General features: G+C 45.6%; 1 protein-coding gene and 1 non-coding gene across 2 annotated transcripts; one reads left to right on the top strand and one right to left on the bottom strand.

Annotated features, from left to right (window-relative positions):
* Nucleotides 1-304: 304 nt before the first annotated feature.
* On the bottom strand, nucleotides 305-4,789 carry LOC111205660. The gene is made up of 3 exons (XM_048755589.1): nucleotides 3,146-4,789; nucleotides 2,917-3,043; nucleotides 305-2,721 (listed from the first exon to the last, which is right to left on the bottom strand). Exons 1-3 carry the CDS (start codon nucleotides 4,787-4,789, stop codon nucleotides 305-307), a joined length of 4,188 nt encoding a protein of 1,395 aa, XP_048611546.1.
* A 535-nt stretch (nucleotides 4,790-5,324) lies between these two features.
* LOC125586712 lies at nucleotides 5,325-5,427 on the top strand. Its single transcript, XR_007323248.1, has one exon. It is a non-coding gene; the product is annotated as a small nucleolar RNA R71 (small nucleolar RNA).
* The last annotated feature ends 8,902 nt before the right edge of the window (nucleotides 5,428-14,329 follow it).

The following is a 14,329-nucleotide window of genomic DNA, read 5'->3' as shown; positions in this document are numbered from 1 at the left end:
GGAGCCTTAAATAGGCAAAGCCCTAACTGCCCTTCCTTTTTATTTTATTTTTATTTTTTTTTGTTCGGAACACTTACCTGGAATAGTAAATGGGTTGTTCTACCAGAAGAACAGTCATTTGGCTGTTCTGACTGAAGTGTCCGATTTTTTATTTTTTATTTTTTATTTTTTTTTTGTTTTTGACCTACAAAATAAATCTGAAAAGAAATAAAATAGACTATAGAAAACAATGTACACACTAACCAGTGGGTTGTCTCCCACCAAGCGCTTGGTTAAAGTCATTAGCTTGACTTGGATCAACCGATCAGGCTGATGGGGGATCGCTTAGGGGAATTTCTTCGCCCTCTGCGATAGTGGAGCCAGCAAGGTAATGCTTTAAGCGCTGGCCGTTCACTACGAATTCGTCTCCTTTTCTATCCAGTAACACAACAGCTCCGTAGGGTTGAACTTCCTTAACAGGGAAGGGTCCGGACCATCTAGACTTCAGCTTGCCTGGGAACAACCTCAGCCTTGAATTGAAAAGCAAGACCTTATCGTTGGGTTCGAAACGTCTGGAAATGATTCGCTTGTCATGGTAGGCCTTGGTCTTTTCCTTATAAATTTTGGAGCTTTCATATGCGAGGTGCCTTATCTCTTCCAGCTCATGGATTTGGATCATGCGCCTCTCAGTTGCTGGCTTGATGTCGAAATTCAGTAACTTGACTGCACATGCAGCCTTGTATTCGAGTTCGACAGGAAGGTGACACGCCTTACCGTAGACCAGGTGATAGGGGGTGGTCCCTAGCGGCGTTTTGTAGGCCGTTCTGTAGGCCCATAGGGCATCGTCCAGCTTAAGTGACCAGTCCTTTCGTGAGGTGTTGACAGTTTTCGGGAGAATGCTCTTGATCTCCCTGTTGGAAACCTCAACCTGTCCACTCGTTTGTGGATGATAAGCGGTCGCCACCTTGTGCCTTACTCCATTCTTCTTTAAGAGGCCCTGAAATGCCTTGTTGATGAAGTGTGTTCCACCATCGCTAATGACCACTCGAGGCAGTCCAAATCTCGGAAAGATGATTGAGCTGAACATCTTAGTCGCCGCTTTTGCATCATTAGTGGGACTCGCCATCGCTTCTACCCACTTAGATACATAGTCAACGGCGATGAGGATGTACTCGTTCTTGAAGGATGGAGGGAATGGGCCCATGAAATCAACTCCCCAACAGTCGAACACCTCAACCTCTAGAATGTAATTCTGAGGCATCTCATTCCTCTTGCTGATGTTCCCAAGTCGCTGGCATGCATCGCATCTGGCTATGTAGGCGTGAACATCCCTGAACATAGTTAGCCACCAGAAACCCGCTTGCAGGATTTTGGAAACCGTTTTGAATGTAGCGAAGTGGCCTGCGTAAGAAGAACCATGGCAATGATGTAGGATTCCTGGGATATCTGCCTCTGGAACACACCTTCTGAACAAGTCATCCTTACAATGTCTGTACAAGTACGGTTCATCCCAAACATAACGCGTTGCCTCCCTTAAAAATTTCCTCTTGTCGTTTCCAGTGAACTTAAGAGGTTTCTTTTCAGCAGCAAGAAATTTCGCAATCTCAGCAAACCACGGGAGGTGAGAGTACTGCTTTTGGATCGCGGCGACTGGCTGTTCCGCGATGCGAGAACAGTCGGGTATCATTCCCAGAGGTTGTTCCGCGAAATGCAGACCAATCGCGTTGACGTGTTCCACTGGGTGTTCTTCATCAAGAGTTGTGTCGTCCTCAATCTTCATTCTGGACAAATGGTCTGCAACCCCATTCTCGACCCCTCTCTTATCTTTTATCTCAAGATCGAATTCTTGGAGAAGAAGAATCCACCTCAACAACCTCGGTTTTGCATTTTTCTTTGTGAGCAGGTACTTAAGAGCAGCATGGTCGGTGTGCACAATCACCTTAGATCCCACCAGGTAGGATCTGAACTTCTTGAATGCCAAAACAATAGCCAGAAGTTCCTTCTCAGTTGTAGCGTATCTGCATTGAACTTCATCCATGGTTTTGCTTGCGTAATAGATTACATGAAGTTTCTTATCTTTGCGCTGCCCAAGGACTGCTCCAACTGCAAAATCGCTGGCATCAGTCATGATTTCAAAAGGGAGATCCCAGTCTAGCGGTTGTACTACATGCGCGCTAACTAGAGCTTCTTTGATGGTATGGAACGCACCTAAGCACTCACTGTCGAAATCAAACTTGATCTCCTTGCAGAGCAGTCTGGTGAGTGGTCTCGGTATCCTTGAGAAGTCCTGGATGAACCTTCTGTAAAACCCCGCGTGACCCAAGAAACTCCTGATAGCTTTCACAGTTGTTGGTGGTTGCAAGCTCATCATTACCTCGATCTTTGCCTTATCCACCTCAATGCCTTTCTCGGAGATCTTGTGCCCCAGAACAATCCCATCCCTGACCATGAAGTGGCACTTTTCCCAATTGAGCACTAGATGTTTCTCCTCACACCTTTTTAGTACCCTGCACAAGTTAGACAAACAGACACTAAAGGAGCTTCCATAGACGCTGAAATCGTCCATGAAAACCTCCATAATGTCTTCAATCAGGTCAGTAAAGATTGATATCACGCAGCGCTGAAATGTCGCTGGCGCATTGCACAAGCCGAATGGCATTCTCCTGTAAGCGTACGTTCCATAGGGGCAGGTGAACGTCGTCTTTTCCTGATCGTCTGGATGGATATGGATCTGAAGGAAACCTGAATAACCATCTAAAAAGCAGGAATATGGGTGGTTAGCCAATCTCTCAAGCATTTGATCAATAAAAGGGAGTGGAAAGTGATACTTTCTGGTTACTGCATTTAATTTTCTGAAATCAATGCACATGCGATGTCCTATCACTGTCCTAGTAGGGATCAATTCATTCTTTTCATTTGTGATAACAGTGATCCCACCTTTCTTAGGTACTACATGAACAGGGCTAACCCATTTACTATCAGATATGGCATAGATCACACCCGCTTCAAGAAGTTTCATAATCTCTTTCTTAACAACATCTTTTAGATTCGGGTTTAACCTCTTCTGATGTTCGACAGAAGTCATTGATTCATCTTCTAGATGTATTCTATGCATGCATAAATCAGGTGAAATGCCAGGTATGTCAGCTAGTGAATATCCTAATGCCTTACGATATTTCCTGAGCTCACACAAAAGCAATGCAGTTTCCACATTATTTAGTTCAGCATTCACAATGACAGGATAGGTGGAATTCGAACCTAAGAAAGCGTACCTGAGCCCCTTGGGAAAGGGTTTTAGCTCAACCTTGGGAGCTTTAAGCTCGCTCCAGAGATCATCTGGTTGGTCCGGCAGAACAGGCAAGTTCGGTGTAGGGGTCACTCCAGCTGGAGTGTTCTCGTCCCTGTTGCTTGCCTCCTCCAGACTTAGACTCGCTACCATTCTTCCCATACTCCTTGCGGAATCAAGCATCTTGGCATACCCGTCTGCATCAATGTTTACGACACTCTGCTCGGCCTCAGCTCTTACTAGTGCAAGCTCAAGTGGGTCTTCTATAAGAATCTCCTCGATCATTCCTTCACGAGATTGCAGCGGGTCAATCCCTTCATCAACCTCAAAGGTCTGCCCATCTAACATCGGCTTTTTTAGTAGTTCATCCATCTCGAATTGCATGACTATGTCCCCAAGATTCAGATCAATCTTCCCTTGTTGCACATCAATGATGGCTCCAACAGTACATAGGAATGGTCTTCCTAAGAAGAGAGGATCCTTAGACTCTTCTTCCAGCTCCTGAACAACGAAGTCTGCTGGAACAGAGGTGTTTCCGACTTTTACTTGGAGATCCTCTAGTATACCAACTGGGGATTTGACTGATCTATCCGCGAACACTAAGGACATCTTAGTTGGTTTGAAATGCGTGTATCCTAGACGTCGTGCTACAGAGTAAGGCATGAGGTTCACGCTGGATCCAAGATCAACCAAGGAGCATGCAAAAACTGTCTTCCCAATCTGGATAGAGAGGACGAACTTGCCGGGGTCTCCTCGCTTCTTTATCTGCCTGTTCTGAAGCACTGCGCTGCACTCCTTGGAAACTGTCATGAATTCGCTCTCCTTTGATATTTTTCCTGAGATCAATCCCTTCATAAAGCTGCGCATGGAGGGCATCATATGGATCGCATCCATCAAGGGGAGTCGGACGGTTAGGTCCTCCAACATCTTCCTGCACTTCATCTCCTCTCTGTCCTTACGAGTGGCCTTTGCTGGAACAGGGTAAGGGACTTTAGGAATGTATTCGCGAGGAGGAACAACCTCTGGGATCGGGCGAACAGCTTCAGCTGGTTGTTCTGGCCCTGGCGAACTTGTTCCAACTGCTGGTTCCGTATTCCTCTCAACTGCCGGGGTATCAGCTGGTAGTTGTTCCGACTCTTTCTGCTTCCCTTTCTCAGCCGTGGTGAACCTCCTCTTCTCCGGCTCGGAAAGTTGTTTTCCACTCCTCAGTTGAACTGCATTGCACTCCGTAGGATTTTTGTATGTTTTACCAGGTTGAGTACCTTGCTGCCTCTTGACGCTCTCAGCAGTCTGAGCTATCTGAATGTCCATCTGTCTCATATGGCTCGCGACATTATCGTACTTGGTGCTCAAATCTCTGACTATATGGTTCATTCTGGTATTGATCTCGGTAGTAACCTGGTTCAGAGCTTTCCCTTGGAGCTGTTGTCCTTGGAGCAGCTGCTGCAACATGACCTTTGTCTCATTTTGCGGGACAATGATAGGAGCGGAGGTAGCTGGTTGAGGGTTCTGGTGTTTCTGCATCTAGGGTGTGTTGTTCTGCGGTTGGCTTAGAACATAAGCCCGGGGTTGGTAGTTCTTTTGATACCCGGCATACTGACCTTGGTTACTCTGTGCAGGATCAGTTGGTTTATCTTGCTTAGGCCAGAAAAGCTGTTGGTTGTTCCACACGTTAGGGTTTGGGTGGTAGTTTTTGAGCTGCCATCCTTGCCCATTCACGTAGCTCACCTCTTGCTGATCGTCCCCTGATAATTCAGCTTCAAACGCCAGGTCACCGGCACTCTTCTCAGGAGTTTCTTCTTCCATTATGAACACTTGGCTTTGGTTTCCCTTAAGCAGTTGGTCCACCTTCGCTGCGAGATCATCTATGCTGTTCACACTCTTCGAGCGGTCATGCTCCTTGTTCTTGTTCAGTGAACTTGATGCCATGTTCTCAATCAACGCAAACGCACCAGGTGTTGTTTGAGTCATGAAGTATCCATTACTAGAAGAGTCAAGGGTGTTTCGGAACTCATAACTCACTCCATCGTAGAACACCTCCAATATATAATCATCATCAAACCCATGGTGTGGGCACTCTCTCTGGTATTCCTTATACCTTTCCCAAGCTTCATGAAAAGGTTCATCAGACTTCTGCTTGAAGTTGGAGATTCTGTGCCGTTGAGCCGCGGTTTTGAACTTTGTGTAGAAGTGGCTCAGGAATGCTGATCGAACCTGGTCCCATGAGGTGAGAGAACCGGTTGGGAGAGATTGCAACCAGCGAGAAGCTTTCCTTTCAAGAGAGAATGGGAACAACGTGCATTTGACATAATCTGGTGGCACACCATTAGAGCGAGAGAAATTGCAGATCCTCTCAAAGGCCTCTATGTGGTCCATTGGAATGTCTGAAGTGAGGCTGCTGAACGTGCTCTTTTGTACCAGACCTATTAGTGCAGGTTTGATCTCATAATCTTGTCGAGTACAGGGTGGAGGGTTGATGGGGAAGCGGTTAGTAGCGAAGTTCCGCGGAAGGTTTCGCTCCCCAATAAAAGCACCACGCTCTTCTCGCGCGGCGTTCACGACTGCTTGTTCATGAGCAGCTTGTTGCTGATTTTGGATGGTCTACTGCATCTGCAACATCTGCTGTTGGTGAGTGTGCATTTGTTGTTGAATGAGTGCCAATGCAGCAGTGAGGTCATCCATATTGCCGTGATCACCCATGTTGGTGTCGGTTGTTCTTGGCTGTTGACGGTTCTGTCTTTCTAATCTTGTGAGTTCGTCGTTGGTCAGTTGATGTAGTGGTCCTTGTGCATTGCTCCGAGTATGTCTACTGGTCATGCACTTGGATCATCTGTTCCAACAAAGAAATAAAGCAAGTTAGATATCTCAGACTAAATATTAAACCAAAAAATAAAGGTAAAAGCTTAGTCCCCGGCAACGGCGCCAAAACTTGATACACTAAAAATGAATCCTTGCTACTGTTAAGTTAACAGTGGTAATTGTAATATTTGAGATTCAATCCAGAGGACCAGTTTACTCTTTACTCTTATGAGTTCAATAATAAGCTGAGAAAAAAGTGGGGTTTTGAGAATTAATTGTGACGTAAGTAACTAGAATACCTAGATGGTTCAAATTCGATTTAAATGAAGCCGTCTTAGGGTTATTAATCGGGTGTCAATGCAAAACTGAACAACTATTCAAGTGCAATGAGGTGCAGTCTAGAACTCAGATCACTCGGCTAGAACAATCCACTATCATGGTCTTGCTCCCTTTGCAGATCGTTCTTGAGTCCTAAGTTCTCACTTGGAACAAGACGCGATAACAAGCCTTAGAGACAAGATCTGATTAGTTCACTTAATACCCTAATATCTACTTTCGCTAATTAGGGATACAAAGCTCATTCAATATATGTCAATTTATCTCCTAAGCGGTTAGCTAGGTGATTAAATCAGAAATCGAACATTAAGTGATCAATTCAATGTAAGCAGTAAGAACAATATGAATGAAGAACAGTTAAGATCACTTATTTGTGTTCAGTTAATGCGGCTAACACCCTACAACCCTAAGCAAGCTTAGCCTACTACTCAATCATAAAGCAGGATGACACAGACATGGTTTCTGAATAATACTACATATAAAATAAAGTAGAAAGACAATGGTTCAGGATGATCTTCTCATGAGGATGAAGCCTTCTCCCTTACAAGTTGCTTAATCCAAAGAAAATAGTTCTAGGTCTCTTGCAAAAACTAGCGTAGGAAAAAGAAATGATAGCATAGGCCTTTTTATATGGAGGCGCTGGTGGTAAAGAGATAAGAGAGAGTGGAATCTAGGGCAAACTTCCGGAATAGGAAGTTTCCTTAATGATCGGGAACAGTCAGACGCTTGTTCTCTTCGGGAACAACCTTCGGGTTGTTCTAGATGGCTGTTCCGCATCGAATCCTTCAAAACGACATCTGACTTCCTGAATCTCTCTTCTTTGCTCTTTCACCTGCTCCAAACCTGGAATGATACCAATTAAACACGAATTAGGACTGAGAATTAGCTCAAAGCACACATATAATGGTAATAAAAGCACCGTATATCACAAATCGAACAGCCCATCCGACTCTGATGGACAGAACCTTCCCTAGATAAGGCCAAGAACATCGGGACCAATCATAGGTCGAGCTCGCCGAGTGATAATGCTAATGTGAAGCTCTTTCATTGGCAGCTTTCCCATGCCAAAGATTGTCCTATTACTAAGGATCCAGACAGTGTACTCATTTGGTGAGGCACTTCAAGCCGGTTCGATGCCCACTTCCTTCATTGCAGAACATGACAGAAATTGATGCTTATGTGAAGATGGCGGGTTTTCAAGTTATGTTCATTCGTTCTGTATGACCTTTTTGTTTTCGTTTTTAATCGTCATTTTCTTGTCCTCTTTTCTTTCGTTTTAGACTATAAGTGTTCTATTATTTAAGGATACATATGTACCTGGTCAGCCTGTAAAGCAAGAATGAATTGATCGTAATATTGCAGTCTCCATCTTGAATGTACAGATGTAACACCAATACATACTCCACGGTCAATAGTATTATCGTACCAATCACAGTAGAAGACAGTGGACCTCATGACAATCATTCCCGGATATATATTGGATTTCCAAAATTTCTCGTACATTACCGTAGTACACATCGTCCCCATATGATGATGAACCCCCACAATCAATCTTTGTCCTCAAACTACCTTCCCGGTTAGCTGTGAATACATATCCCCGAGCGCAATAGCTCGGATATGACTTCACTACATAGTTTGGGCCACTAACCATCTCATGTAACCAATCTGAAACTGGTTACCCGCTATCTAGACAATGACTTACCTTTAAAAAACAAAGTCAGTTGTTATAGTTGATTAAAGACAATTAATAAATGAGTAGTTAGAAAATATATTTTAAACACTTACATAACCATGAAGCCATCCTGCGAAATTTTGTTGCTTTTGGTTGCTCAAGCTGTTCATCAGTGGCATCTCTTTACATAGAGAGCATCTCTGCCATGTAAAACCTATTCGATCAAATACTAAAAATTGTTAGACATTGATAAAAAATAATTATATATATATATGTACGTTCGTACCTTTCATATTCAAGAACGCCTTCGCAGTTAGTAAGCAAATATGTGCGCAAATGCGTACGCTCAGCCTCAGTAAGTCTTTGATCTTTTGATTTCTCCTATGTCGCCCAACTTGTGTAAACATGTTTGGCACATGAACATAATAAGTTGCCCTCTGTCATCATGACGCATAGGTCTTCGACTTTTGTTCAAACTTCTGATGGAAAATAATATTCAGCAAAGTTGGAAGTTTCTTCATTAATGCTTTGTGCCACTATAGATCCCTCCACATTGCTTAGATTTTTGACCATCTTCTTCAGATGGAACATGTTAGGGGATTTTTGTGTAGGATCTTTGCGAGTACCACGGAACGATGGATGAGGCTAGTATTTCGTATGAGTTTGCAAGTAATAAGATTGAAGGAGACGTTTTATTAGATCAAAGAGCTGGAACTACAATAGATTGGTGTATCAACCCTAGTTCTAGCCGCCTAGCCTAATCTCTAAGTCTCGAAGTGTCGATCCCTTGTTCTAGGGTTTAGGTTCCCCCTATATAGTCGTCTGTAGGTTGGTCTTGGTCAGCAAATAGGGCTAAACTCTTCCATATTCGGAAATATGGAAGGATCCCCTTATCGGAATATTTCCATTTCTCGGAGGAAGGGGGCGGTCCCTGGGACCAGACCCGGAATGTTTCCTAGCGGGGACCCGGGGCTTCTCCTAGCGGGGACCTAGAGGCCGGTGTCCTGCCTGGGGTCTGGAGGAATTCAATACCTGAGTATTTTTCCCCAACAGTTTTGCCTCTTATTTCTCGATTTCGTCATCGAACTCGGGGAATAACCTGTGCACTCAAGTCAACCGGAGTTGCTCATTCTCAGTAGGCTTCCCCTTGGCAGGACATCGCTCTAGTAATCCTGCTATCCTGGGTTCCTCACTAGCCGGAGCCACACTCTTAACCCAGGGGAGGACCGGTTCCCTTGTAGTAGACCGGGGTCTGGCGGCGTCTTCTTTAACCGTTGACTCTAGTTTGAAGGTGGCGAAGCTCGGGGGTTTTTACGGAGCCTTAGAGATGATGGAGCCTGGAACTCCGATGATCTCTGAAGAGGAGGCCAAAGCATTTTAAGCGTCATGCGTGAAGGCAGGTCCGAAGGCTGGTACGCGTTTTGTTGAAGATTCTGGACGCTTCGAAGGGAATGTCGCTTGCTCGTTCGTCCAGATGTTCCGGACCAGGTTTAGGATCTCATAGGGTTTCCAGATCCCCGTGCGCAGCGAGAGAGGGGACGGCCTTGATGAAGCCTCGAAATTTGTTCCCCGCGTGATATTATTTTATGGCGCGTGGAGATCTCACCTAGGGTTTACGACCTTAGGCTTCTCTTGCCGCCTAGCGAGACTCTTCACTTTCCTTCCTCTCTCTTTCCTAAAGATCTTTGGCGACTCAAGCTCAGATCTTCATTTCTTCCAGATAATATTTTCTTTCCTCTTCCTTGTCCTTTATTTCAAATCTTCAGAAATGAGAGGCAAATTGGATCCCGCCCTTGGTTCCTCCTCGATAGGCGGTAAGGTTCGATCAAAAAACATAGTCGGAGTTGAGCCCCGTGAATCCATGAATTCTTCAGATCTTTCTTTAGATCTGACTTCAGAAATTGAGGGCCTCAGTCGTGCTGCCGTCGAGAGCGCAACGCCAACAGCTGAGGCGGGAAGGCTACCTCTGGTGGGTCCTCTTTCGGTGATAGGGGTAGAGGAAGTCGCGGGATGGAGAGAGAAGTACGAGCTTTCCGATGACGTCGACATTCGAGTTCTGGGTCCTATTGATAGGGTCTCAGATTTTGATGTCGCCGAAGTACCCGTTTACAAGGGCTTTTTTGAGTCAGGTTTTAGGGATCGAGTCCAGTGGCTAAGGTGTCGGAAGCTTTAGGGATTTCTCCTGGTCTGCTAAACCCTCCCTCCTGAAGGGCTCTGATAGCGATGCAGAACCTGGGCGATATCGGAGTCGCCGAGGTCCTATATTCTTATTCAATTTCTCCTTTGAATGGGGGGAGAAGGAAGGTACCATCCACGCAACAGAGAGCTCCCTGTTCAGGAAATTCCTAAGAACGAGAGGAAACGCCACCCAGTCTTTGATGGTCGTTGGACCGAAAAATTCGCTTTCATGCGTCTTCCGGGGTTTCCCCTGTCTGGCGCTTAGCTGGTGGGCTATAGGACTCGTGACGACTGTTTTTAGTAGTATAATACTGATGATTTCTATTTGCTTTTGCAGACATTCCTTGCGTGGATCCTTCTTTGGGAAAGAGGACGACAGAGCGGTTGTGAAGCTTCCCTCTGAGCGAAGCCAGGTCCCTTTTCTTGTGAGCCGAGAAGCGTTGGAACGTTGCAGCATCTGGGGTAAGTTTTTACCTTACCTCTTGTTTCTCGTGAATAGTTTTTGGAGCCGCATTAGTCCTATGCTTCAGGTGATATGTCAGGATCCAAAGGTGAATAACCATTGGCTGAGTACAAGAAAGCCTTCGAAGTTATGTCGGCGATGAAAGCTGCCCCCAAGCGAGCTGCCCCTAGTGAGACTGAGGACGAAGTTCAATTCATCAGGAGTAGCAAACGCCATGCAACCACTCAAGCTTCTTCTTCTAAGAAGAAATCTAAGGCTTCTGGATCTACTTCGAAGGTTTCTCCGTCGTCGTCGAGCAGCCCAACCACTGTTTTGGACAATCTTAATACGAAGGTGTTCCCTTTGAACCCGGTGTCTCTGCCGGAGGACTCTCTTGAAACCATCCAGTCCGTCCAGAGCGATCTTCTCCAGGTAACGTACTGCTCCTTTTTTATTTTGTTTGGTATTTTGACCTTTGCTGATGATCAGATTGCTCTTGTGCAGGCGATGTCTCAGCTGTTCCACCTCGGGGAGAAGATGGACGACCATGGTTCACTCAAGGCTGACATAGCTGCTCTGACTTATCAGCTGCGTGAAGAGAAGGATAACATTCTGGCTTAGGAGAAGGAGATCAAGGCTTTGAGTCTCAAAGTAAGGAACCAAGACGAGGCAGGGACGCTGGCTGCGTCGGAGAATGTCTCTCTGAGGGAGCAGTTGGAGTGCCAGGAGGAGGAGGTATGTGATCTGAGGTGCGCTGCAGAAACCTTTGATGTTGAGAAGGCCATGGCGGTGACCGGCGGCAGGGTAGTGACTCGCTGGGAGCTAATGAGGGAGTGTCTCAACCATCAGACCGACAGCTGGGATCTTGAAGTCGCGCTGGAGCAGTACAAGATGGTGAAGACCTCTGAGGCTGAGCTCCAGGGACTTTCTGTTCCTTCCTTCGAGGGAGTGCTGATGATCCCATGCAAGAATGAGGCTGAAAAGACTCCGGAGCCTACTGCTGATGATCCTCCCATCGACTGTGTTGGGGAAAAATATTCCATGAAGAGATTACTCCAGCTTCCAGGTTCTTGCTCCAGGTTCCGGGTTCCTGCTCCGGCTTCGGGTTCCTGCCTCCGGGTTCCAGTGTCCTGCCTCCGGCCTTGGTTTTGGGGTCCTTGTTTGAAAAATACTCAGGTATTGAATTCCTCCAGATCCCAGGCAGGACACCGGCCTCCGGGTCCCCGCTAGGAGACGTCCCGGGTCCCCGCTGGAAAGTACTCCGGGTCAGGTCCCAAGGACCACCCCCTTCCTCCAGAAAATGGAAATATTCCGATAAAGGGATCCTTCCATATTTCCAAATATGGAAGAGTTTAACTCAATTGGCCGACCAAGACCGACCTAGAGACGACCTCCACAATAAATATAGGTCTGTAAACCTAAAGAAAGTAGAGAGACGTCTGTTAGGAGATTTTTGTGTAGGATCTTTGTGAGTACTGTGGGAACCGAAATTCGCACTGTCGATTTACGTTTAAATTAGGAAACTAGGAAAACCCTAATGTTCCAAAGTTCCCAGATCTCTGCGAGAGCCATCGGCAAGTGACCAAATATATGCGGAAATCATGAAAAGATAACAAACGAGAAAACAATAGATCTTATTTCGAATCCGCGTGAGACCATTGCGATCATTACAAGAGATCATAAAATCTTTGGCCGCAAAGGGTGTCAGCGAGTTACCAAGTTCTAGCGGCCTAAAAGCTCAAACCTAGTTGACTCGCAGCTCGATAACAAAAGACGAAGAAAATACAGAAAAGGTTTTTGATTGATTTCGGACTGAACCTTATGAAAGGCTGCCTACGTACCCCTTTCGAGGATCAAGCCGAACGTAGTTCAAGAGTGAACCAAGAGATCGAACTGCTTGTGCACGTTCGTCTGGTAATCGGGTGCCAGTCATGGAAACAAAGCATGTCGAGAATAATGCCTCAGAGTTTCTAAATGCCGAGAGTTCTGAGTCTAAAAAGTTGTCCCTCATGCCTCTCGCCTAGAACTCCTTATATACTCGCTCCTAGGCCGGTTTACGCTTTTCCCCTTCTGCCCTTAAGCCGTCATAGCCTAAAAATGGAGATATTCCATTTTTCCCGATCTTCGTAATTATCTTCAAAATTTCGTATTTATCTGCGGAAATTTGACATTTATTTTTCCTTGCGAACCAAGCGTAAACCGTCCCACGGTTTACGGGCTGCTGGTTAAGAAATCGTAAGGTGGGCTTCGAGTCATGCCTTAGGTCCCTTTGGGCCGTCTTTCGACTTGAAGCGTTTATTACGACTTCTTTCGATAAAAACGAAGTTTCCGCGGTTTTTATCGTAAAGTTTGATTGATGACTTCAAATGGCGGAAAACATGAAATGGGTTTGCTACGGTCTTCGGGAGACAACATCGAAGGGTAGACGAGAATGCATGGATTCGTGTCGTATCGACGTTTCGGAAGAGCTCGGTCCCTACGTAGCGACCGAGCAGCGACCGAGCTTGGTTCGAGCTCGGTCGCTAAGTAGCGACCGTGGGACCTTTTTTGGGCTTTTCTCCGATGTCTCGTGTTTCTTCCGCAGGGCTCTTCGTAGGAATAAATCTTTTCCTAAGATTTATTTTTCGTAAAAACGTTCATGCCGATTTTTACGGACTTTTAGACATTGATTCCGTCGTGACAGATTTTGACCCCAACAGTTAGCCCCCCAGCTTGTTAGAACCATGAGCTTCTAGCGTGAGGTTCTAGCGAGTGGCTTGGCAAGTTAGGCAAGTTAGGTGAGTTAGGCGGAATTTGTGGTCGAAAAGGTCCGTGGTAAGTGGTCTTCTCGCTCTTCTAGAAGTAGAACGCGATAAGATTGGGGCTGCGCCTTATGACGGCTGCCTACGTACCCTTGTTGAAGGGATCAAGCCTTTCGTAGCTCGTCTTGGAGTTAAGGTTTGTATGACTAGTTTTCCAGCGAGACCTTTACGGTCTTGTTTTTATGTAGAGGTTATCAGGCGTGTTGCTGCCGATGGCATTTTATATGGGTGTAGAAGGAAGACTACGAGTTGTCATCTCGTATTCTAACTCTGTGTGAACTGCTATATTCGTGATCTGTTTCGAGAGTTTTCCGCAGTGTGTAAACTTACGGGATTTCTGAAGACGCTCGAATATTGGCAAAGAGACAAATTTTGGGATCTCGTATCAAGGTTTTTGATACTATGCCTAGAGATGTTAGAGACCAGTGCGCTGGGTTTAGGGCAAAACCTAGGTTTACTCCTGGTTTTAGAGGGTGCGATGACTAATTCGACTTACGTATCCCATTTCAGTTTCATCCTGATTCCATACCGATTTAAAGTCTGCGATAGGTTCTCGGCTTATACGACTTGTATGGTTGGAACCGAGCATCTCTCCAAGGACAATTTTTAAGCCTCCTGGAAGTGCTGACCAAAAATTTTGGGTTTCTTTTATAGCGCTATTATCCTTGTGTCGGATGTACGAGAGTCATCTCTACGAGATGGCTCAGTCTGTTTAGAACGTTAAGAGTTTGTTGTGATCAGCAACAAACTTAATGGTTAAAATTACCGTTTCGAGTCTTCGCGAAGGATATGTTTTGAGAAGATGTTAGTGCGTATGACTGTCTGGTCTTCCAAGA

This window comes from Brassica napus, chromosome C4 (genome assembly GCF_020379485.1).
Source record: "Brassica napus cultivar Da-Ae chromosome C4, Da-Ae, whole genome shotgun sequence".
Taxonomy (NCBI): Eukaryota; Viridiplantae; Streptophyta; class Magnoliopsida; order Brassicales; family Brassicaceae; genus Brassica; species Brassica napus.
This window is presented reverse-complemented; position numbering and strand designations above follow the sequence as displayed.